Source organism: Micropterus salmoides, unplaced genomic scaffold, assembly GCF_014851395.1.
Source record: "Micropterus salmoides isolate LMB-PRFRI ecotype aquatic unplaced genomic scaffold, ASM1485139v1 Ms_hic_scaffold_2, whole genome shotgun sequence".
NCBI lineage: Eukaryota > Metazoa > Chordata > Actinopteri > Centrarchiformes > Centrarchidae > Micropterus > Micropterus salmoides.
The window spans coordinates 31,560,119-31,583,053 of NW_024041150.1; the positions used below are offsets into that span (position 1 = coordinate 31,560,119).

The following is a 22,935-nucleotide window of genomic DNA, read 5'->3' on the forward strand; positions in this document are numbered from 1 at the left end:
CACAATAATCCAAAAGGAAGGTAATATTTTAAGCAATATATGAATATAATATTTATCCAAGATATTAATCAACTTAATGTAAGTTATGTCAGCTGAGACGTTTGTACTTAAAAAATATGACAACAGTACTTTAACATTGTTAGTATGATGTCCTTTGTAATTCAAAACCAAAAGGAAGCATGAAAAATATGTTCAACATATTCCCCCTCCAAATCACAAAACGTTTACAGTTGTGAAATAAAAAGGATCTCTGAACGAGTTTGACCAGTGTTAAATGAACTCCTTGAGGCAAAACAGTTTACTCATTTTAACCTCTCTCCTATAAAGTAAAATAATCATCAAATTTCTACAAATGGCTCATCAGGCTACAAAAGGAGTGAACATTGGCCTTCTCATTGTTACAGAGGAAGTTGAAAGCAAGCAGGAGTTGCTGGTAAAAGAAATTGCGGATGTCGCTGTTGCCCTGGAGGAGCACATCATTATGTACAACCTCAAAGATGTTGCTAATACCTTTGCAATAGCATAGACTATCCTAAATAAGTATACATTTGCTCATACAAAAACCTTTCATGAACATCAGTTGCCGCAATTGTTCAGCCAAAGTTCAAGGAAACTAGATGCTTCAAGGAAAGTGCAGTGACAACTTGGCCAAGTTAATGGCAGCTATTACTGTTCTGTTGGTCTGCTTTGAACTTGTTTATTCACTAAAACTACACCACACTCAATCTCACAAACCAAACATACCGCCATGCCCACATACACATCAAATGGTTAAATACTCCGCACAAGGACTATTCTGACAAGACAAGGGCCTGTAAAACTCACACAAAAAATTAATACGATGTCAAAATGTTATGAACAAGGTTGTATTATGTTTTGTTCGGTAAATAGTCTATATAATCTGCAATTTAACTACAGCACTTCAAGTTAGCTCAAAATTTCTGCTTATAGTCTAGTGTTTTTGTAGCACATTACATAAGGTTGGACCTTGTCTTTTATCAGGCAGCAAAAACTCAATTAATTGTGGGGTTTACCTATTTAAATATTACACTGAGTGTGTTTTTACATTTATGTAGACTATGGCTAAAACTTCAAAAATATAACTGTAATATTTGGAATTTAATTGACTGGCCAATAGGCCATGAAATTATGCTACATTATGCATTATAGATATCATAGACAACTTGAACTTGAAGTTCAAGCCTCCCATCCTTCAATTGTTAACTGGGATAATATACAGTATATTTTCCCCATATTTGATGTTACCATAAATGTTTTGTTTTCAAATGTTAACCCTTTTACAAAGACAGTGAGAGGCACATTAACTGGCAGAGGGGTGGCGCTGCAAATTAAATCATGAGAACAAATGAAAACGCATCACAACAGCATCAGACTTTACTAAACAACTGTAGCTGGAAATGGCAATGGAAGACATCTCCACATAAAAAACACGCAATGCAACAAAATTAATATTATTCAACATATAGCTGAGCGACGGCAGGGAAGACTGCTCCTTCTCCTTCTCCTGGTAATCCTTGCTTTGGCACTATCCACTCACCATATACCAAGCAGGCTGTGTGATCCTGTGGTGAAGAAAGGTCTACCTGTGGAATGAAGACCCGCCTACTTCCTGGTTTCTGTGGAGCTCTGTCAGGCTGACTTCAGTCCACCCATTGGTCCCCTCTGTTCCAGGTCTAACAATCGCTCGTCACCACCTCAGCATTACCTCCTGCTCTTAAGGAGAGCCTTCCAGTAGCTCTTGGCAGCTTGTCACAGCCAGTTGACTTGTGTGCCATATTAGTGAAGTAAGTACTTTGTTAGTTAGCCTCTGCAGTTGTGTTTAGTGGAGTGATTCACTTGAGTTTGTCATTGCCACTTTGTGGTTATGTTTATTAGCCAGTGTCACAGTACCTTTTGAGTGTTTGATTTTTATGTGCATTTACCAGCGTGTGGCTGGCAAATGGGTGGAAATAGGACTAGAGTCCACACTGACCACCACTCTTAGTATTTTATGTTAGTTTCATTAGGTGTAGTGGGTGCTGTGGTCTTTGTATTTTTTGTAAGAATCTAACTTGTTTAAATATAGTCAGGCACAGTCCTCCTTTTGAGGACCTCTTTTAAGTAACTTGGTTTGTTATTTTCACAGCACCCTCATCCACCCTCCTTTTGTTTGTGTTTGTTACCTGTCTGCTCCTCTGGTCACCAATAAAAGTTACCTTTTAAGGCCAACACCAGTTTATGCCCATATCTTTATGGCCCCCACACCCCTAGACAACAGGGGGGCGTACCATATAGAAGGATGAAAAGGTAAAGTTGAAGAACAAATCAATGGAAGTACAGCTAAGGATTTTGACATAAGCTGCTGACATCTCTTTTGGCCTCATCTATGTGGAGCCATTTTCATACAGTATTCCAAAGAAGACGTGGTTTAAGTGTGTGAAATGCAACAAATGTGCCTGTGATGTTTGCACCTCCGGCCAGGCAATTTTTGTGTGCCAGAACTGTGACTCTACACACATGTCTGATCTGAAATGTCAGATAAATATGTATGTCGTGCAAAATTAGTTGCATTAGTGTGTTTAAACACCTGTTTAGTTAAGAAGTTATGCATTTTAGCAAGTTATTTGCAGCATTACATTCAATTACCATAGACCTATGTGCACTCCAGAGAATGTTTGATTTTAAAGTTCAAAGAAAGAGGTTGTCCCGCTTACTGTGTGCTCTGCCAACATTTTTGTTTTGAATTAACCAAATTCTCTAGACTTGATTGTTGATTGATTTTACTTTTTAGTTCTGGTTACAATTTGAAATTGAAATCAATATTCACAATTAAGTGTTCTAACTGTTTGATAATACAGTGTGACAACTTACCTGCCGATGGGGCAGAAAGTGCACACTCTCTATTCAACAATCTACAGCTCCATAATGAGATAAGATATGAAGATGTAATGAAAACAAAACCTCTGCCCAAGACTTGGTATGACATTTGTACCATTGTAATGTACAGTGCTCAGTAAATATTAGACAGTGTGAAAAGTGTGACAACATCCCCTACTTAAGAAAACCTGCAATGCAATGTACATATAGAAGAAGCCTCCGCGTTGTTCAAAAGAATTTACTGAACAAAAAAGAGCTACTGATTATTGCATTATATTTATTTTTATATTGTGAAGTGCACCTGCAACCTGAAGATTTATTTGGACTTTAATATTTGTAACCCACAGAAGACAAGCTACAAATGTGTACAATGATGCGCAATTGTGTAATTTTACACTGGTGATGTGTAAAATCATATCCACAAAAATACAGGGTGATGTGTACACACAAAACTGTTTATACACATTTGTTGATTACTTCGTGTGAATTTGTGGGTCATGTTACATTTGTAACTTCCTTTTTACACATTTGTGCAATTTTGTCCAATGTGTACTGTGGAGATCTGTAAATAAACATATACACAACCTAAAACATGTATTTTTACATTTGTGTTGTGTAAAATCATATCCACAAAAATACAGTGTGATTTGCAAATACACACAATTTAACCTGTACAAAGATCTTTTTATTTCACATGCCAATTTGCAGGTCACTTGGCATTTGTAACTTCCTTTTTACACATTTGTGGAATTTTGGAGAAGGGTCCAGCTGCAGCCCACAGACAAACGTGACGGAAGTTGACGGAAGTTGAACTTCCATATATGGTTTGTCCCAGAAGCCACCACGCACAAAACGTGATGACGTTTATCTTGACCGCTCGGCCCACGCATAGTTGCTTCAGCAATAGTTGTAATCAGTGTATGTTAGGTGTTAATATTTACTATACTATAATTATATTATTAATAAAGTAAATATTTATACTATAATTCCAGCAAATATTTATTTATAATAGCCTAATGATAATGTATATTTTATTTCTTCCAAAGTGATTTTAAGTTTCACAAACCAAGCGTATTCTGTAATGTTACATCACGAGCCAGATGTGTCTCGATTTAGGTTAAAAGTTAACATTACTGAGAATTTCTTGACAGAATAACAGCGGTACGAACATTATCAGCTGTTGCTGGACACGTCTGCTGTGTTGGCTGCTGTGGTCTGTGTGACTGGGCCTGGGGGAGCTAACCAGAGCTAGCTAGCTAACTATTCCTGACAGACCCCCGATGTATATTCCTCTTACCCTAACCATCACAGGGTGTGCCTAAAGTTATTGATTATGTGAATGTCGACCGGTTAAGCCTATCTGCTGCGCCGCTGTAGGGTTAACCATTGTGTTGCTGTGCAGCCTCCAGTAACATTACTGCAGCTATATAACACCGGTCGGCACTCGCGGAGCTTCTCAACTCCGAAAACGTTTGAACACATTTTCGATTTGCCGCCAATTTTCGGACAACTGCCGATATTTGAAATCTATATTGTTGATTTTTCGCCTAAAAACTTCTCAGAAGTGTATTTAAAGTTCTGTTGTTGGCTTCTAAAGAATAAAACAGTTTGCATTTGGATCTATCATGTACGTAAGCTGAGATGAACGTCATCACATGCGCGTTGTCTTCTGGGACAAATCATATTTGGAAGTTCAACTTCCGTCAACTTCCGTCACGTTTGTCTGCGGTCTGCAGCTGGATATACTTGGAATTTTGTTCACTGTCCTTCATAACTGAGATCTGTAAACAGAGATGTGTAAGTTTGACAGTAATTTACTAGCTACACTAGCAGGTGGCAACAGCGACATCCTCCCTCATGAATTGAAAGGATATTCACAGCACCAGAGCCCTCTGCACGGCACTAGCTAGTTTCATCCTCGTCTGTAGAGACAACAAGGAAAAGGACTGTAGCCTTGTTTCAAACCAGCAGTGGAAAAACAAAGTGGAGAATCTTCTTTTAACTCAACGCTCGTGATTCAGGATCGGGTTCACCCTTGTCACCTCAAGGTAAGTCTGGTGAGCAGTTTGCTAACTTCGTGTCTCCTGTTGTGAGTTAGCTGTGTAATGTTAGACCACACATAACAAGCTTATATTAAATCATTTAGTTCACCTGGAGAGATTATATTATTTTCACATTAATTGGTTGTTCCCTCTACATCTGGAGTTAGCATACCAATCGCTTATATAGCCTCCATTTACCGCAGTCCGGTGATCAGTTAACATTTAGGTATAACTATAGTGATAAAATCAGTAGGCTACGCTGGTTTGACAGATCAGTGCACAATGATCATTATCTTAGTGCCAGTAAACCATGATGTCACCAGTGTTGGGCAGTAACGTGTTACTGTAATAAAATTACTTTTTTACTGAACACACCATCCTTGATGTGAATCCACGACTGTGCGGCAGCTCAGCGGACCGGACTTTGTTGTTCATGTACACTGTTAGCCAAAAACTAAATGAAGAATGGAGAATGAGGGAGAGAGATGTTCTTTCCACAGCTGTAAGTAGCTTACTGCCATTATTACTGCCAAATCAAGCCAGAAATCTTGGTGTAGTCATGGACTCAGACCTGAATTTGAGAAGCCATATTAAGACAATTACAAAGTCAGCCTACTATCACCTGGTCTGAGGGTGGCGTGTCCTGTAAAGCGGTAAGTGCCTTGTTTGCCTGTTTGCTACAATTTATCGTGGCCCTTTTTTAATGGTGTGTGTTTTCACATCACAGCCGGACCGAGCTACAGCCGTGTGCATGCTGCTGTCGAGGCTGCCGGGTGCCACAGTTATCTAAGAGGCTAATACTCCCGCTCTTGCTGTTCTGGATATCGGTATAAAACTTTGCTGTATATTGATACAGTATCTGGATATGACTGTCCTGGATGCACAGAACTGGTTTGGAGCAATATGTTTAAATGTTTGAATATCCAGACATTGGCTCTGTAAATATTGGTTTTAACTGGATACATATTGCATGTGGGTTTTTGTTCTTTTCTTTGTGTTTGATTTTGATTCTTTAATTACGCATGCAGGTTTGTTGACTTGAATGATGTTTGTGGGGGGTTTTTTGTTGTTTTTTTCTCTAATACGCATTACATACTTTTTTTTTAATAGAGCAGGTGTTGCTATTTTAATATAAAAAAATAAAATTGTATTTTTTATAATTGTCTCTGCCCCCTAATTTTTAATAAAATGATCTGTGTGCTTTAAAGGTCTTGGGCCAATCCCAAGTGGCGTTCTCAAGTGTCATAGGCCGCTCATTCTGCCACACATCTTCAGTCGACTCGACTACTGTAACGGTGTCTTTACAGGGCTCCCAAAGAAATCCATCAGACAGCTGTAGCTGATTCAGAACGCTGCTGCTCGAGTCCTCACTAAGACCAAAAAGGTGGATCACATCACTCCAGTTCTGAGGTCTTTACATTGGCTTCCTGTATGTTAGTTTATAAAGCACTAAATGGTTTAGGGCCAAAATACATTTCTGACCTCCTGCTTCGTTATGAACCATCCAGACCTCTCAGGTCGTCTGGGGCAGGTTTGCTTTCTGTCCCCAGAGTCAAAACTAACATGGAGAAGCAGCATTCAGTTATAATGCTCCGTATATCTGGAACAAACTCCCAGATAACAGCAGGTCTGCTGAAACTGTCAGATCTTTTAAATTAAGACTGAAGACTTCTTTTTAACATTGCTTTTAAATTTTACAGTGAGAAATTAGTAGGTAATTGAGTGAAAAGATAATGAGTGTGAGATTGAGCAGGAAATGGTCTTAAATCTCGCGCCCGAGTGATTTGCAGGAACCTCTGTCCATCTGTAATCGCGCATGGGTCCAGAGTATAACTGGATCAAAGTGGCCTGCTGACAGACATGTCCTGTTTTCTCTGTAGTGTCCGAGTGTTTTTGGAGTTTCAGTGGACCCAAAGATTGCTGTGGACCCGAGTACAGACTAGCTAGAGAGTAGATTATGTGTACTTCTCTGTTTATTCTCAAAAATTGTAATTGTAACTCAATTATTTGCTCCCTCTTTTAACCCTGATTGTAACATTGTAACTTTTATTATATTTTATGTTGCTTTTAAACTTTTTTTATATTTCCTTGTTGCTTTTATGTTTTATGTAAAGCCCTTTGAATTACCTTGTTGTTTAAATGTACTATACAAATGAACTTGCCTTGCCTAGTGTGACTGATGACTGCGACCATAGGTGTTGTGCCTACCATTACACTATCATGTCTGAATTGGCAATCAAACACAATGATGGGACACTCAGAAAGGAAAGACAATCCCCCATTCATTGTATTTCTGGCGTGTGTTTATGTATAGTTTTGGGGCAACAATGGAGCTCTACGGCACAGCGGACATAAGATATATCAGGCTTCGGATACCCCCACAATACTATCTAGTAGGATACATTTATTGTTGGTTTAGGCCTTTTCACAGGATTTGTTTACAATAAGAAAAATATAGAATATAACTAGACTTATGTATAAATGTTTTGCTTTTGGTTCAGGCTGCAGTTTGCTTGATATCTGTAAGCTCATACTTTAAGATGTTGTAGCCTATTTGGATAAGATTTTACAGCTAGTTGTGTTTTTGAATGCACCGGTTGACATCATTGTACAGTTTTAAGAGTTTAAGCCTGATGGGGTTCTGAAACGAATCTCAGAACTATTTTTCAGCCTAACAGGATACATTTTCCTCAGGATCAAGTGCCATATATTAAGCTTCTCCCATATTTCTCAAATTGTTATCTATACCTATAGATTATATTTCAGTACTGTATATGCTGTTAGTTTATAGATGTTTTATAATCATATGCAAATATTTTCACTAACTTAAGATTGCCATATTGTGAAACACACGGAGAAGAAAATATGTCACTACCAGTGGCAGAAAACTTCATTAATGTAAATTAGTCACATGTGGTCAATACTTGATCCACTTAATAAGGTCAGTGGTACTGATGAAGTATATAAATCTATCCATCATAACATCAAACTAAAAGTTGGTTCCTCAGCGATCACTCCAATTATGCATTTGACAGCATTTATATTAGATAATATGTGCATCCAGAGTTGGTGGGAGGAAACATTTTATGATACAACGCCTTTATCGACAAGACAACATCATTTTCCTGTGTCATCCAAGCCACTGTTTTCTGATGTTACACTACAGTTAAAGTTTGTTTATGTTTAGGCACAAAAACAATCGTGGAAAAAAGAGAGCACCACTCCATGGTTTAACAGTTTATTTAACCTCAGAGAAAACTGTTTACATAAAAATGAAAATATATGACCATCAAAGAAGACATTTGAGATTTCACATAATATGACAGTATAGTATACTGTGGATGTGTGTATTTATTCCTATTTTCTCTTGAAAAGATATAGATAGGAAAACAAAATACACATTTTGAATTATAGAAGGACGGACGATTAATAAAAGATCCACACTTTAAGAGAAAGAAAATATCACAACAACCTCAGAGAATAACAAACAGTCACTGTGATCTGCATCTAGTGATCATTCAGTGATTCAGAAAAAGGAGACAGAAAAACTTGTTATTGGCCACATCCTCAGTAATCTTGTGGTACTGTGCGACTAAATACAGTGTGGCCACTTTTCCCCAAAAGCCATTCAATAAACCCAAAGAAGATATGTAGTGTAGACTTCTTCAAAAGTATTACACCACTAAACACAACGTGAGTGAATGAATAAAACATCTGACACCAGTGAGCAGAGTGGGTTTCAACACTTAGAACAGATGAAATTAAACTTGTTATTATCCGGCTTTGTGAACCACTGATGTTGTCTACCTCTGTCCATGGCTCCAGACATGCCACAGTCATCAGTCTTTGCTCCTGGGGCCCAGTTTGTATAGTTGACAACATCATTGCTGACCCAGAACCAGAAATCCAGAGTGCAGGTGTAGCGCAGTCCCAGCCAGACGAAATCAGTTGAGGCGTTCTTGGCTCTCTCTTGGACCCATCTCTGCTGGTGAGGGTTAGTGATGGAGACCAGGTCACTGTAGTTCTCTCTGCAGTAATATAAGGCCTCCTCCCAGGTCTTATTTTCTTTGATCAGGATCACTTTATCTGTCATGGAAGAAACTGAGACAAACACAGGATCATACCAGCAGCTTTGTTCAGTTAGTTGTTGGGAACACTGGGATCCAATATGGATCTTCAATACTGAAATAAAATGTTTCAGGTTTAAGTGACTGCTTGTGTGTTTGGGGCTAATGACAAATATCTTTAAATATGTTAAGAACTTCTTAAGAAAGTGACATTTTATTTTAAAGGAAGCCATGTCATGCTCAATAATAAATAAAATGATCAATTAACCAATACTTTTGAAAGAAAGTAAAAAAAAACAGATGTAGCTTGTGTACATGTAGCTGTGACACAACCAACACAAAAAGACTGTGTTTCAACAAAATAAAGTATAAATACTGTAGATTCAGACGGATTTTCCAACTGATTCCAGTTCAGCTCCTATAAGAGAAAACAGTTGAGACAGACGTTTGCAAAACTCACCGTCATAGCAGAAGAAGGGTTTTGTTTCATTGCAGTCATCAGAGCTCCATTTTCCAGATCCATTTAACTCAGTCATGGCACATTCTTACTGCCTGGCTTATTCAGATCCCAGTTTCTGAAAGAGAAACTGCTCCCATCTGACCACATCCAGGAGTCTCTGAACAGGCCGATCCACACCCACATATCTTTGTTTACAGACTGGATGTCTACAGCGAGTTTTTGTGACATGTCTTGAAACTGCTTTAGTCCACTGACCAGGTCTGTGTAACGCTCCCTACAGTATTCTTGAGCCGCTGACCACTTCTTCTTCTCTTTAATCAGATGGTATTTGTCTGTTGCATTATTTTCTGTGGAGTAAACAGGCAAACTTGCATGACCTTATAGTGTACATGTACGTCTTTTGAGCAAATACAGATTTTTAGCTTTGATTTTTCTCCGTGGATGGTAATGTTGGTTGAGACTGAAATATCTCAAAAACAATGAAATAGATGGCCTTGAAATTTTGTACAGGGATTTATGGTCATCACAGGATATATTGCAATAACTTTGATGATCCTCTGACTCTTCATCTTGCTCCATCATCAGCTCAACTTTTTTTTTTCATCAGTTCAGTATTTTGGTTTACGACTAAAAACATGTAAAACTAATGACATTCCTTTCATCCTAAGCTGTGCTTTGTGTTTAATGCTAATTATTAAATCTAACATGCTAAACTTAGATGGTAAACATGGTGAACATTATATCTGCTTATTATCAGCATGTTAGTATTGAAAATGTCAAAGTGTCAGGTGTTAGCGTGCTGACTTTAGCGTGTAGCCCATAGCACTGTAGTGCCTACAGCTTCTCAGAGCCACTCTTATTGTTGTAAGTAAATGAAGAAATGAGATATGTCACATCTGAAGATAATGTTATATGATCAAAATATTAAATTTAGACAGTAGGGATAACACATATTCTCACCATCATAACAGATGAAATAACTCTCACATTCACAAGGCCCATCTCTCCAATTGCTATCCTCCCGTATAAACACACAGTTCTCTACTCCTCCAATATCATTCGGTTCTCCCGAGGTCCAATTTGTCTCACTTTCATTGAACTCCACTCCTGGCATAGACCAGTGCCACGTCCTGATGGATTGTGTTTGGTTGTACAGCCCAATCCAGGCTTCTCCTTGCTGCACTGTAGTGTCACTGAGTCTCTTCATGTCTGCCATGTTAGACACTGTGGCCAGGTCAATATATTTTCTCTCTGCAATACTTCTGGGCTTCATACCAGGTCTTCTTCTCTCCAACAAAGTGATACTCATAGAGATGACATGCGAAGAAGGACCACTGACCTAAAAACAAAGGACATACTGTAGTGACTGAGCTGACAGCAAAAAATCTAAATCCTGATTCACACCTACTACTTACTGTCACAACTCTGGACGTTTATCCAGCTTTTCCCTGCCCCCTGCCTCTTCCCCCTTGTATATGTGTGTTTGCATGTGTTGTAGGCACGGCTAACCTCTCCAGACACCTGGTTCATCTCCACATCTGACTTCAATCAGCTCATCAACCCTCAGGTCAAATACTCCTGCCACTTGTCACCAGATTGTCTCTGTGGTTCAGTGACTCGGTCTTGGACGATACTAATTCAGAGAACCTTCTCACTTAAACCTCTCCCTCCGTGTCTGTGTCTGCTTCAGGGTCCAGTTTTGTGATTTTACTTTTAATTTGATGAAAGAGTGAGCTGCTCAAATGTTAAACGAATGCATATTAGGTTGGTCAAATAATGTTTAGCTAAATAAATGGTAAATGATCCACTTACCCATCAGAATGAGCAGAAACAGACTCCACTGCATCTTTGCTCTGTTAGAGGAAACTGATATTTTAGTGTGTAGAGAACCAAACACAATGATTTTACCAAATTGTGTCAGTTTAAAGAAAATACATGTGAACACTTAACTGTATGTCCAGTTAAAGTAAATAAATGAATAAATCCTTTGTCTCTGAACAGCAGTTTGATAAGGAAGCAGAATAGAGGCAACTATGCAAACTGAGTTCAGATTCAGATTATTCATTATTGTCCTCAGTGGAGGAAAGTTGTTTTCACAGTCTGTACAAAGAGCACCTTCAACATGAATACAACACACAAAATACCCATAGTACACATATGCAAATAATGTAAACATCATTAACTTGTCAGTGCAGTACAAAACTTTTTCAAAAGCGTGACTTTTTGTAGAGCAGCTGTCTGTATCTACGGCCAGGTGGGAGAAGGGTGAAGCATGAGTTGAGAGGGTGGCTGGGATTTTGTACTATGGTAGTTTCTCTGCGAGCAGGGCAGGATTAATGAGGGCTGGCAGGTTGGGAGTGTGAAGACCTATTATTGTCTAAGACCTATTAATATCAGTACAAACAGTGGTTAACTGTGAAATATCTTTTTGTAGCCCATGAAAATGTCTTTCAGTAAAATATAAATAATATAACACATCGGGCTGGGCCAATAACAAAAACACCGGTACAATATAAGGCAATACAACAATTCTGGCATATTTTGTTTCTGTCTGGAGACATTTAATGTTCTGATTTTACATGTACTGCCATAATTTCTGTTATTTTCCGTCAACCTTATAAGATACTGCTACTATTAAAGGCATTATGTATCAGGAGAGGGTGCGACAATAAATAAACCCCCAATAGAATAACACATAATTTAATTGTTCATTATACCTTATATAAGCCTAACGAAATAATTAGAATTAGTGTCTAGTGTCTACACCACAAAACTCACAAAAAATGGAATTTAAAAAATCGAGTGTCTTTTGTTTGAGTCTAGGTTTAATTGAATTTTTATATATTTTTTTTAGAATAACACATCACCTAATTAAAAAATACAGATATCTATTTATTAATTTTCACATTATTTCATTTATACATTTATTTTCAAAGCATGCTGGAGACAGTAGGTAATGTTTTTCCAGACCTGAGTAGTGCTCCACCAAAAAGCCCCAAAAACCTGAACCTGAGAGGTAAAATCCAGGGCAAGAAAAAGTCCTGTAGACTCACAAAGCTGTGGGCGCACAGCTATTGAAGGATTATTGTATTTATCTGTCTTGTCCTGTTACAGTGTCCACCTTTTGTTAAAAATACTGAACATTGCACACAATTAAGGTTTTTAAGAAATCATGTTATTATAAAACTGTGAAATATACTGCAGAGATACAATATTGTGCTTCCACCTCTGCACAAACAATAAACGATATATTAAAATTAAACAACAGCATCATAACTCACATCTTCTGAGTCCTCGCAGCAGCTTCACTCTGGTGTCTCTCCTCATGTGCTGATGAAGACAACTGTCCAATATTGACCAGGGAGGTGCTCTCTTGTAGCCCCTAATGTCATTTGAATAATGAAAAACACAAGTCTAAGCTGTCTTTCATAGTCAGGACAGGATCTACTGATGGCCAGAACATAATTTACATAATGTAAATTTACATCATGAGTAAACAAAACACACTTCCCTGTTGACTGTCCAACAAACAGAAAGAAAGGTCTCGTTCCAAAACATCCACTAACAAGCAGAATAAATTTAAATCATGTTTTCTGCTTTGAATATACATATTTTTGCATTGTCAAAAGTTGTATTACATTTATTTTCATTTCTTGTATTCATACTCAAAAACATTGTAAACAATTGACTCATTTAAAGTTTATTTATCTTTTGATTAAAGCAAAACAGTTTTCCAGTTAAAGTCCATTTATTTGACAATGAATGGGTGTTTGGCTTCGGGTGTTCAGTATATTTGTACAAGTTTGATCCAAAGTACTAGACGTCTAAATGGCTCAGTAACTGTTCACATTGTTACTGTAAATTCTGCAATGTTTTATTGTGATTATTTATATTATCTATGTAAATTTTACACATTTCCTAGTTTGCTAATAATAGCATGTTCACTTACATTTGTGTTTAAATACAAGGTTCATGGTGGCAAATTCAGCTTAATAAATAATATATCTACAGATACAGAACAAAGTAAACACCTTAACCAAGTAGTTTCTTCCAAACTCTGATCTTTCCCCAGTTTAACTAACTACACTTGATTGTTAACTAAACCAAAGAACCGTCAGCATATGAATCATTTTTCTAACACATATGAATATTCAAAGGTGACACAACAAACAACTTATTTTGTCATTTTGTTTCGTGGAGTAGGACACATTGTTCAACATATCAGGTGGCTGCTTCTTCACACAGCTAAAATACAGGTTCTGGTTATCAGATCTCCTAATGTTTTAAGTGTGTACACTCTCAATATTATTTTCTGAGACACAGCGTTTCAAAGTGCAGGTAACACTGTGTGTGTGCAGAGAATAAGTTTGTATTTTTTGTTCTCCTCTCAGACAGTATATTTAATGTTTACAAGTCTAGACAAAACTAGAAGAAGAGTTGTGTTATGTACAAACTGGCTAACCAAACCAAACAAACTGGTTAATCTCTTGTTAAAATGCAGAACCACTTTACATCAATAATACTATCTAAGTAAATTTTTATCAACAGTCCTCCACTGAGGAAAATGAGGAAAATGTTATTGAGCAGCCGATAAGTGCCCATGCACTTTATTTGTTGGCAATTTTTAATACGTGTCTAGGATTAAAAGACGGGGGGGGCCCCAGGGTATCCGTAACTTACACTTGCGAAATCTTTGCACTCACATCTTTTGTTACTGTATTAGAACTACACTTATGTCAACAACCAGTGAAGAAGCCACGATGTCAACAAATAAAAAGCAACAAAAAAAACTACGTTCTTCCATTTCTCCTCTGTTGAAGTTACTGTAATGTTACATGGGGTTTGGAAGCACAAAAAAAGTGGGTGCATCCTTCTCCAAGATTTTTATAGATCTCTCACTCTCTCTCTCTCTCTCGATAGATAGATAGATAGATAGATAGATAGAGATATATATACATAGTTTGTTTTAAAAATTTCAAACTAATTTGGATGTTTTCAAAAGCTCATAATAAACCTGCAGCAGTTTAATGTTTTTTTCCCTTACTGTACCGAAAATAAACCGAACTGTGACTTCAAAACCCAGGTACATACCGAACCGAGATTTTGTGTACTGTTACACCCCTACTGTGTGTGTGTGTGTGTGTGTCTGTCTGTCTGTCTGTATGTAGTAACGTTGCTCTGCAGCTCAGCAGTGATGAAAGGCAGCCTCCTCCAGGGTCCTAGAGCCTGACGACATAAGGGATTTAAATTGTGAAGCAGAGGAAACAACCAGAAGGATTATTATGAGCCAATAAATACAAATTATATTTGTATTATTCTATTCTTTGTTGAGTACACATCTGCACTATGAAAAAAGGAAAAAGAAAAATAGATCTAAATCTAATGATTATTTCTCTTCTTATTATTTGGGGGGCTTAGGACCATGTTAGGGTAATAGCTGGCTACTTTAAATAGACCTGCGTGGAATCGCTTTCGCGAAAATGCAAACCGCTATCCTGGTGCTAGTGATCAGTTAGTTAATAATCGCTCAATTATCTTAAATCAATCAGTCATTCTCATATCGAAGTGGAAAATTCTCGTGACAGGGACTTGGAGTTAGACAATACACACACAATTCCTGTGATTACGGTGAAATTTATTAACTAACTAAGGGTGAATATAAATGCGGGTAAATACACATCAAAGAAATAAACAATGGCTAAACAATGAGAATGTGGAGGTCTATTGTTGGGAGAATTTTATTCCTACCGGCAGCTAGTGAACGCAATTAGATGATAACTCAGTTAAAATTGTCTAGGAGTTTTAAGGATTAAAGATACTGGATTAACAAACTATTGGACCCCACTGATCACAGAATGCCTTGGTTTGGTCTTACTGCTTGTAGTTTCTCCCAGCCGAGTTGCTGGTCGGCGACCTCACGCTGGCGGAGTTACGTGCGTTCTCAGTTAGGACGGCTTAAAGCCGTCGGCCGGTCGCTTTCTCTGCCAGGGAATTGCTCCGGAGGTCCGTCTTGGTCGGCTTATTGAAGGAAGCTGGCAGTGGGAGTTTTTTATAACCCTGGCTCGGGTTAGAGGTTTGGTCGTCCTCTGTTACTGCTGGCGGGCCCACGTGGTTGGGTCCGGCTTCGGTGGGAGCAGTGTAAGTTAGCTCGACGAATAAAGTTTAAAAAGAACTTGGTCGTTCTTGAATCAAAATAGTGTAACTTGACGGTCTGATAACTTTTAACAAACAAAACCAAAGAAAATAAAAAGCAAGTAAGTTGCTAGAAACGAGGGAAAAGCCGAGGTCACTGCGCTTCGCGTGTGTGGCTTGAAACTAACAAAGGGCCTTCGCTGCACCGCGTCAAACTTCTTTGGGGGCGTTGCCGGTGGGAGAGGGAGCGTGGTTCCCAGAGGGCAGTCCTTTGTTCCCCTGAGGGCTTGTTTCTGGTTTCCTAAGAGACTGTCTTTTTTTTAAAAACTTTTAATATGTATATTCAAAAATCTATTTGCGCGTATTGTAATCAAATATCTTCCCACAATCAAACCTTAATTGTCAAACGGATATACCGTTCTTAGTTTTAAGCATTTGATAAAAGGGAAAACAACTGTCAGTAGTTCAACCTTAAGGTTAGCATTTCCTAGGAATCACATCAGATGAGAGGAACTTAACTAGCTTCCTGGATAATGTTGTATGTTAGACGTTCCTTAGAGAATATAAGCAAGATACACGAATGGCATCAGATTATGAACAGGTAAATACAGAGTGACATTTATACATTAAAACAGCATTTCAGAACGATGGCATGTAATACTTATTTTGTCCATTTGGAGGAGCTCTGGTTACATGAGGAGTAGATATTCAACTTTGAGCTTGTTGACAAGTGAAGTAATAGAAGCATTTACAAATCTAACCCCTTTCCAATTGCAAGAAGATTATACTGTAACATTGTGAAATGGGAAGATGTCACTGTGTGTGAGATGGGATGTAACAATGAAACAACGCTACCTTTAGGCATATGTCAAAACAAACAACACCACCAGTTAGTAAACTTACTAATGATAGCTTTGACCTTTCATGGATCCAGGGCATCTCTTGCCTCTTCTCCAGATGTGGCCTTGGATTTTCCACCTAAATATTAAAAATAGTAATAATTTTAGGAGTATTTCAGTATTTCAGATGTGTTGGTACATTATCCTTAGTATCTGTAAATACCTCTGAGGTTCCTTCAAAGAAGTGTGTCCATGTCAAAGACACCTAGAAGGAGACATCTGACCATAGCAGTAGACGTATTAGCATATGAAGCCGCCCTCTGTGCACTTCTGTAAACAAACTCCCCTGATCCTGGATGGATTTCAACCTAATGGTACAACAATAGCACAAATTACTAACTCTGCTGCTCATCTCTCCATTCTGAATATTTTCCATTTGATCTCAGGAATTCTCAGATATCATTGGAAATCAATGCCGCTGAACTACGAGGACTGTTACTAAAATTTCCCACAATCCATAATATCAATGGGCTACTAACAATTTTCACTCACATCCTGTGTGAGCACGGTAACACAGTGGTTGGCTAGCTTTCTCTCCTCATTTGTCAAAGGACATCTACATGACAGGTGTTGTCAGAAGAACAGCATATAAGCCAGTGCATAGCGAGTGTGTGAGAAAGCGAGCGATAGAAAGTGACCGTGAAAGTGAGCGGAGCAGATGAAAAGATTAGCAGTACGTTGTCAGTTTGGCAGTAAATATATGGTGTAGGTCACAGTGTGTCAGTTAAATGCTTCAGCTTGCTTGCTTCAGTCTGTTGTTTCCCAGCTACTGGTAAATGAAGGCGGTTAGCGCTAGCAAAAATCTCCCCTTCTTCCAGGGTTTCTGCAGGTTTTAAGACTTTTTAAGACCATTCCTAGACCTATATCACAACATCAAAAAAAGAAAACGTGCAAAGAAAATGCAGTAACAAAATTACTTGCAAAGTAAATAAATGTACTGTATTGTAATGTAACAGTACTGAACACAGTAGGGCGATTGCTTCTATTTCATATCGTCTGATCATGACTACTTGAGATCACTGATTGGCGATCTGACCGCCAGGGGGCGGAGTAGCAGCAAGCAAGTCAGTGAAATGCCAGCACGGAAGAAAAAGGCTTATTAGCTTTAAGGGAAACCCCCAGAAACATCTGTAAATGCACAGTACAGTGTTTCGCACATAAACACCGTGTAACTGTGGCGCCGCGTGGGGCTGCACGATTTGGAGAAAAGGTCATGTTGTGGACAATATTGCAATTTGCGATTCGATTATAATGGAGCACATGGTACTATGAGTCTGCTGAAATCAGTATGTTGAAAAATGCACAAAATACTGACTTTGCACTGCCACAACACTTTTTTACACAACACATGTACGGGTCTTCAGCCCAGCAGTTCAGGTGATGCTGAACGAAGGAAGCAGCATGAATTACTGATGTTGGCATTAAAGTTAAAACATGCTGATGCAGCTATTAAAGACATGCTTAAGGTCATTAATGCAGTTAGTGAAAAACATGTGTCCACATCCAAGTACTGTTTCTACAAAACCTTCGGTGAAGTCAGAAAACATTTTCAGCTTCATCCAGTTTGTAGACAGAGCTCCATTGTGATGCAGTCTGATGAGAAATTTCTAAATGTAATAACTGTGTGGAGAAACATGACTTTGTAGCAAACCTAAATTTAGTTATGCAATTTAATAAATTTATGAAAATTGATACCCAGTTATGAATATTATTATTCATAAAATCAAACCAGATTCCTCCTTAAGGGCACCACCGGAGTTGTTATAATCCTAGAGTCTCCGGACCTCTAGGTAGTTTTAATAATTATACAATTATTACTAGTGATCAGTTAGTTAATAATCGCTCAATTATCTTAAATCAGTCAGTCAGTCTCATATCTAAAGGGTCAATTCTCTTGGCAGGGACGTAGAAATAGGCAACACACACAGTTCTTGATTATATTACAGTGAATTTATTCTCTAACTAATGTGATAAAAAGATTGGTTGAATACAGGGAAAATAAACAATTGCTGAACAATGAGCTTGGAGGTTCGATTGTGGGAAGCATTTGACTCATACAGCATAGAAGAGCTAATGAAAGTAAACTAACGCTATGGGTTTAGGAGTTAAAAAGGGAAATCTTCTGATCACAGAATATGTGTTAGGTCTTACTGCTTGTCGACAGCCTGCTTTTGGCCTGTTGCTGGTCCCACGCTAGCTGCACGATCCTGGCTTTTTGCTAGGGATTCTCCGGGGTTTTCCGTGTCTGATTGAAAACGCCTCCTCCGTCTGGCAATTCGGCGGTTTCCTTCGTTGTAGCTGGCGAGACCACGTGGCTTGGTCTGACCTCGGTGAAGTTGGCTCGACGAAAAAGGCTTAAAATGGAACTTGTTCGTTCCTGAATTAGTCCAGTGTGACTTAACGGACTGATAACTTTAACAAACAAAAGAAATAAAGAAAATAAAAACAAACTGAAGGGCAGATCGATGTCTCGGCACTTCACGTGTGTAGCTTCAGGCGAAACAAAAGGCCTGTTTCGCTGGTCGACTCTGAGGGCGTTGCCTGGCGCGGCATGCCAACGCGTGCAGAAGCGTCCAGAGAGCCGAGCAGAGCAGCGGAGAGAGCAAGGAGCGAAGAGAAGAGCGCGAGAGAGGTCACGTGTTGCTCTTTTGTTGCCTGGGGCGTGGTTCCCCAGGGGGCGTCTCAGTTTTCCCGAGGGACTGCCTTTCTAAACTTAATGTCTAAAAGAAATCTATTTGCACGTATTATAATCAAATATTTTCCACAATCGAACCTCAACGGTCAAACGGTTGTACTGTTCTAGGCATTTGGTAACAGGAAACAATTGTCACATTATTGGTCAGGATATTTATACATTTAACGGCATTTCCTACGATGGTATGTAATACTTATTTCGTCCACTTGGGGGAGCTCACCTTACATGAGGAAAGCTTAGATTAATCCAAGATCATCTCTCTTTAGGAACTGGGAATATTGTTGATTCTTTAAATTCAAGCCGGCAGTTAAGAGTATAGTAAAAAATTCCTTTGTCATCATTTCTAAAGGAATTTTGTAGGAAAGTATTATGAACAAGCATTGATTACATTAGATGAAGGAGTGTCTTGCTGAAAATAAAAACACTGCACAAGTAACTTTCTTTTCAGCACTAATATCAACAACAGATAGCAACAACATGTTAACATAACTACTCAAATAGAGGCAAACGTAATCAAGTAACTAAAGATTTAATTAAACTTAATTAAATGCTTTCAGTCTTTGGCAACTTCAGTCTTTGGCTATTCAAAGTTCGGCTGTCCTGGATTATGTCACTTGGGTGAGACAGGGGTTTTCTTTTTGGATGTGGTAATAAAACAAAGAATAAGGTCAGTTGCCACGGAAACATGTGTGGGGAGGACCAGTTTTGATAGGCTGTTCAGGGAAATGCTAATGGCTGGCTTGTGTCCCTTTGTCAGTTTAACAGTCAGGCCCCACGTTATCAGCTTCGGAATCAAAAAGGTGCCAGTTTTATGGTCGGGATAGCACTTAGAGAAAGCAACTTTGACCCCTCCCCCTTCTTCTCTGGGGGAGGAGAGAGAAATTTGGAGTAGCTCCAAATTTATTCAATATAAAATGCACAAATCCACACCGTTGTTCACTACAACTTGTACACGAGAGATGGAAACTTTTTTATTGAACTGCCCCTGGAATCCCAACTCAGAAAAATGATAGAAAATGATGAAATTCGTGCACACATTGTAGCACCTGCACCAAAGACTTCTGCCTGTGACATCTACGATGGGCAGTTGTATAAGGAAGCGTTAACCAGTAAATGCCAGAGTAGTGTGAGCCACCTATCACTAACTTTTAGCTGCGATGGAAAGCCACTCTATAGTTCATCAAAGTGTAGTATTTGGCCCTTGCTCTCTATCATTAATGAACTTGACCCAGCAGTAAGATCAAAACATGTCATGCTTGCCGCCTTGTGGGTCGGTGATAAAAAGCCAAACATGAATATGTTTCTTGAACCTTTTGTGAAAGAATGTGTTCACTTGCAACAGGCTGGCTTCAAATGGTCTGTTGGACATGTAAAACACACAACTAAAGTGTTTCCTTTGGTGCTAGTCAGTGATTCTCTTGCCAGGCCACTTTAACAAAATTTCAAACCGTTAACTGGCTGTTCATTCTGTGTACTGAGAGGAGTCATGGTACGAAAAGGAAAAGGGCAAACAAAAGTGTGGCTTAAGAAGTCACACTCAAACCATCAAGTTTGCTGAAAGAGCACTGGAGAAGTCCACTCCTGTAATGGGTGTTAAAGGACCCTCAGTACTGTCTTTGTTGCCAGACTTTCATATCATACATGGCTGTGTTGCGAGGTCCTACGCTAACCTGTGGTTCTGCAGTGAGAACAGTGGAATGCCGTGGCATATTGGAAGGTCAGTCTCAAAAGTGGATGATGGACTTTGCAGTACACAGCTCCCCCGTGGTGTTTCGGGAATCCCTCGATCCATAACTGAAAGGCATTTCTGGAAAGCACATGAGTGGTACATGTGGTTGTTCTTATACAGTGTACCTGTGTTAAAGGGCACACTCCCTGAAAGCTTCCTTGTCCACTGGCTAAACCTTATCAAGGGTGTTGGTTTGCTCCGCTTGGAATCAATCACTTCACAAGAGATCAAAGAGGCTGAAAAACTGCTCAACACACAAGAAGCAGAGGGACTTTATGGTATTTGTAACATGACATTCAACATTCATCTTTGACTGCATCTGGCGCAGAGTGTTAAAGATTTTGGGCCACTCTGGGCTCACTCTGCCTGTGTTTGAAAATTACAACAGACAACGGCTTGAGATGGTAAAAAGCACACAGGGTGTAGCTTTACAGATTTGCAAAACCTTTCTGCTAGAGAAGGCACTTCCAGTCTATGCTAAATCTTTGATGGGTAATGCCCACTTTGAGGTCAAAGACACATTTGACATTTTAACTACATCCAAGAAGTCAGTTCAAATGGTTGAACAGTTTGAAGGAGTCACTGCACTTGGCAGACCACAAAGGAAATTGGTAGAACGTAACAACTATCTGGCACTTGACGCTCTCGTGTCAATTACTATGATAGAGTAGTAGTTGATGGTGAAATAATACATGCTGAGAGTTATGCCAGGGAGACCAAGAGAAACTCTCACACTGTAATCCTTAAAGATGATGATTCTTGGTGAGAAAGTTTATCTTTGCAGATTTAGGAGTCGGAGGCACGTGCTATGCCATTGGTAACGTTTTTCAAAAGCAAAAGCACAGTTTAATCACATCCTTAGGCAACCCATGCCATTTTGTTGCTTTTGATAAAACTGTTGGCCATCTGACAGCCATTCCTGCCAGTAAGATTCAACAGAAAGGCTTATTTGTGTCTGTACCAACATTAAAGGTGAACTACATTTTAAGAAAAATATAGAATATAATTAGACTTGTATTTGTATAAATGTATTGCTTTTGGTTCAGGCTGCAGTTTGCTTGATATCTGTAAGCTCATACTTTAAGATGTTGTAGCCTATTTGGATAAGATTTTACAGCTAGTTGTGTTTTTGAATGCACCGGTTGACATCATTGTACAGTTTTAGAGTTTAAGCCTGATGGGGTTCTGAAACGAATCTCAGCACGATTTTTCAGCCTAACAGGATACATTTTCCTCAGGATCAAGTGCCATATATTAAGCTTCTCCCATATTTCTCAAATTGTTATCTATACATATAGATTATATTTCAGTACTGTATATGCTGTTAGTTTATAGATGTTTTATAATCATATGCAAATATTTTCACTAACTTAACTTAAGATTGCCATATTGTGAAACACACGGAGAAGAAAATATGTCACTACCAGTGGCAGAAAACTTCATTAATGTAGATGAGTCACATGTGGTCAATACCTGATCCACTTAATAAGGTCAGTGGTACTGATGAAGTAGATAAAATCAGAAAATTTAATTGAAATGTCTTTCCTGAAGCTTCATAATTGTTTCATTGGATTGAAATGTATCTCAAGTGTTAATTGAAAATGAAATGTAAAAATGAACACAGCTGTATGTATTTCGAATAAATATCACAAGCCTGAGGTTTTTTGGAAGAGACAAAAAAAGTAACTCACTTGATTAAATGATGCATGACACATATTGCCACACATATTTAGATATATTTACACATAGAATATCAAGATAATTTTCAAACTTTAAGATTTTAGCATTTTGAAAATATTTTTAAAATGTATTTCAATATATTCAGCAGTGGCTCACATATATGTGAATATATTACATTTCTGTATGACCTGTCCTTTTCCTAGAGGAGTTGGGAATCCAAAGATATCTTTAATGATTTAATGAATAACAAAAGCGAGCTGAAGCCATTCACCATGACCAGTAAAACATGTCTGACACGGAGATACTGTAAAGATATTAATGTATAGAACAAATCTCTGACACTTTCCATCGCAG

The 22,935-nt window shown here is 38.5% G+C and overlaps 1 protein-coding gene and 1 pseudogene across 1 annotated transcript; both read right to left on the reverse strand.

Annotated features, from left to right (window-relative positions):
- Positions 1-8,427: 8,427 nt before the first annotated feature.
- Positions 8,428-9,522, reverse strand: LOC119911477 (C-type mannose receptor 2-like). Its single transcript, XM_038730369.1, has 2 exons — positions 9,447-9,522; positions 8,428-9,005 (listed from the first exon to the last, which is right to left on the reverse strand). The coding sequence occupies exons 1-2, from the start codon at positions 9,520-9,522 to the stop codon at positions 8,659-8,661; spliced, it is 423 nt and encodes a 140-aa protein (XP_038586297.1). The 3' UTR covers positions 8,428-8,658.
- Positions 9,523-9,524: 2 nt separating this feature from the next.
- LOC119911932 lies at positions 9,525-12,816 on the reverse strand (annotated as a pseudogene).
- Between the last annotated feature and the right edge of the window lie 10,119 nt (positions 12,817-22,935).